This window comes from Hermetia illucens, chromosome 1 (genome assembly GCF_905115235.1).
Source record: "Hermetia illucens chromosome 1, iHerIll2.2.curated.20191125, whole genome shotgun sequence".
Lineage (NCBI taxonomy): Eukaryota > Metazoa > Arthropoda > Insecta > Diptera > Stratiomyidae > Hermetia > Hermetia illucens.
Genome location: NC_051849.1, coordinates 165,839,170 through 165,842,994, shown reverse-complemented (window position 1 = coordinate 165,842,994; position 3,825 = coordinate 165,839,170). Strand labels below are relative to the sequence as shown.

The 3,825-nt window shown below is 38.9% G+C and overlaps 1 protein-coding gene across 1 annotated transcript; it reads left to right on the top strand.

The window, feature by feature from the left end:
* Window positions 1-750: 750 nt before the first annotated feature.
* Window positions 751-1,272, top strand: LOC119646546 (fork head domain transcription factor slp1-like). The gene has a single exon (XM_038047024.1). It carries the CDS (start codon window positions 751-753, stop codon window positions 1,270-1,272), a length of 522 nt encoding a protein of 173 aa, XP_037902952.1.
* Window positions 1,273-3,825: the final 2,553 nt, after the last annotated feature.

Here is a 3,825-nt window from a genome sequence, read left to right as displayed (position 1 = left end):
ATTCCACGTATGTATGAAATATGTATCTAGATATCAACTTGTCGTCCATAGAGCATAGAGCAGTATAGACTCAAGTGATATGTATTATCATTTGAGACCGATTAATAATATTATACAGTATGTTGTTCATTTCCTTTCGCAATAATTTACCTGTGTTCCCTACCTATGATTTCAAATAAATTTTCACCCCAAAATGTTAACTTGGAATGAATGGTTTTTCCAGAGTCTTGTCTGGGAAAGTGAAGAATGGTCCATAATCCGAAATAATTAGGTAAGGAAAATGTAATAGGAGGGCACATTGCTGTCGTTGACTGCATAATTATTAGTTGTTGACGTCAGAGCAATTTTACGTTTTTATGTGAGGATGTCCGCAAAGGCAATAAAAAGGATTAGGTACTTCCAGATGTTCCAAAAATATAACTGAATTTGCTTATTCCGTTTTGAGTTGCAAATATGCACATGCACACACACCAAAGTATGGGAGTAATTAGTGCAATTATTAAGAAACTTAGCCAGAGAAGGACATTAAAACGGAAGCAAGAACGGGGGTCATTTTTGGTATATAAAGAACCATTTTCAAAATCAAAAGCCATTCAATTGAAGTCATTCAGCATCACTTCAATCAGAAGAAATCAGTTTATTTTATATCTATACTTTGAACTTCCGCATAAAAACAAAGTTTACCTCTTCTTGATAGTCGAGTCTTTTGTTTCAGTTTGAAGGTATTAACTTGGACCGGAAGATACCAAAATGGCTTTCCAATCGAATTTTTCTATAAGCTCTATTCTTGGCGAGGAAGTTACAAACGACGACCATAGCGTGGATCGGCCCAAATATTCGTATGGCGCATTAATCATGATGGCGATTAAAGCGAGCCCCAAGGGACGGCTAACACTGGCCGAAATATACGAGTATATAACAAACAACTACGAGTATTACAGGACATGCAAAACAGATTGGCAAAATGCTATTCGTAACAATTTGAGTATGAGTGAACATTTTATCAGAATGCCTCGCGAATACGACGATCCTGGACGAGGAGGCTATTGGACCTTAGCACCACAATATGAACAATTGTTCGTTGGCGATGATACAGGAAGATTGCGCCAACCACCAGCTCCACCGATGAACTGCCATTCAGTTCCCGCGCCTGCAATGCAAAGTATGGCGTACCAATATGTAAATTGTAGTATACCCGGGTGCATGGGATATCAAATGGCCGGACCCATCCCACAAGCGCAACAAATGTATTTTAATATGCAGCAAATGTAGAAAGTGTTGATAAAATGTCAAATCTAGAATATTTATGAAAAAATAGTTAAGGGCAAATATAAGATAGAAACATTTAAAAGTAAACAAAGGACTCAGAAAGATTATAAATCTAAATTGTTTTGTATATTATAGCATTAAAAATGTATATTTCAAGAAAATTATAAAACCCTTCAGTTTAGCCTTTCTTCTTTTTCTTCAGCGTTTGTCCCGTTCAAAAGCGGGGTCGACTGATCACAATCGGTTGCGCCATTTGGTTTAATCAAACCGTAATCTGGATACAATTGGAAGGCTCCCAAATCCCCTTCCAGCGTATCAAGCCACCGTTGGTTCGGCCAGCCATTAGACGCTAGGAAAACAACATCTGCATAAAGCAGCGTATAGAGTGCTGGACGTTGGATGTCCAGTGTCACAGTATCCACAACAAGAACAAAGAGGAGTGGTGATAAGGCGCTTGATGAACACCAACAAAGACACGAAGTTGTTTTGATACACCTGCCACACTTCGGAATTAACTTTTCGGATCATGGTAAAACAATTGAACGCAACTAAGTCGTAGAGTATACCAGATAAATTCCTGTGGTACACGGTCAAACGCTTTCTCTTGATCCAGAAATGCACTAACTTTTGCCATCCAGCCGCGTAACCGCCTATCCAGCGGTTCGGCAATGTCGAAATTGCTGATACTTACAGATGAGCCTTTAAAGCCGCCAATGTGCGCTTTGTGGACCTCGGCGTTATTGTGTCGTCGATCATGATGGTGAATGTTAGTTTCCAAGATTTTGTAACCTGGCAATATTTGGTCGGCCATCGCTCCGCACTTTGTGTCAAACCCACTGCTTTCTTTTCCCCTATAACTCAACCTCTCCAAAACCATTTTCCAATATTCGAACAAATAAATCAGATACACCGCCGGTCAAGAGTGTCTTTGATGCACATTCACTGTTTTTACTATCTATTGGATTTCTAATATTGTTCCTGGAAATGATACTGTCATATTAGCTTGGGGTCGAGATGTATTCCTAAATAATTGACTATTTCTATCAATTGGATTTGTAGCTGTCTTATCCAATGTTCCTAATGAACAGAACTATTATAATCTGGTCTTCCCTGGGTTGGCCTTGCGTCCATACGGGAGCACCACCAGTGAATTACTTGCAGAGTTCCATTCAAGAAGTTACATATTTGTCCCCAAACTTTGCCAAAAATTATCATGGCAAAATTATCTGGGAATACTTACGTTAAAAACTTTCCCTCTTGTAAAAGTTCATTACCAGGAACCTTAAGAGGGAACGGAGAAATTTGTTCCTGTTAGTAACCCCTAAGACATCCTGCCTCACCAGACTTCCGTACATTTAAACCACTGAAATCACCCGTAGTGGATAGCATCTTCCTAGCACTACTAAGGGTGGCAAGTGGTAGCATGGCTTTGGAATACCAACTAGGAGAATGGAGGTGAGCAAAAATGATCTTCATTCTAAAAGCATTTGAAAAGGGCCCTTCCTACCAAATCTCCTTCTAAGCAATTTATCTAGCATCATTTGCAAAGGATATCCACGTCAACAGATTTACTAAACAGGACGATCCTCCGAAACTGCTATGTATCACACGGTTCATTACTCGATATCAAAGAAGTACCTCTGTGTGCGTTTTCAGATGTCGGCTTTACTTTGCTGACCTATGATGAACTTAAATAGGGTTTGCAGTAAATTTTCAAAAATATTATAGTAGGAAGGCGGGAGTGGTTTTAGGGGGTAAAATCCCAGAATTTAGTGTGTCCAGGCCAGCCTTTTAAAGCTTTCCAACACAGCCAGACAGACAGATAGCAAACCGATTTTTGTTCTTGTATACAGAGTTGTACTTAAAGCTGAAGTTACCCTTTTTTAGGTTTTGTGTGAAGCAAACCCTTATTAAAATCAGCTTACTGCCTGTCTGTCCGGCTGTCACACGCATTTTTTTCGGAGACGGTTGTAGACATTCATACAAAATTTGCTAATTTACTGGAAAGATGGGAACTGTGAACGCTCAAGCATATAGTGCGTTATATCCCTTTATGTCGAATATAAGGTCTCGGTACTTTCCGAAGCCGCTCTTAGTTTTGACATATGTGACACTCAAACGTCTTTATAAAAGAAATACACAAAACCTTTCATACCTGAAGCATCCAGCTTCCGGTTTCCTGACTTGTTTGTATCTGTTGCAGGTTAACTTCTTTACATTTGGTTGGCAGTTATCAATACAGTGCTTTCCAGATCAAATTACATGTAAGAATGGCTTTTTAAAAAAATAGTGGGTAATGGAATGGAAACACAAAGACCAAAATGTTTCCCAAATTGTTTTATATCGAAAACATCGGAAAAATTGGGCTTAATGACAACAAATCCCGGAAATCCTAGTTCAAGCCTTAAAGACAAGCGTTCCGTTCATTTCGATAGAAAAATTATTAAAATTTTGTAGAATGAAACGAAAAAAGAGTTAGGCAACATGTTGGGAAGCTGGAAGCTGAACGCTTAAGGTATGAAAGGTTTTGTGTACATAAAGACAGGGTGCATTTGA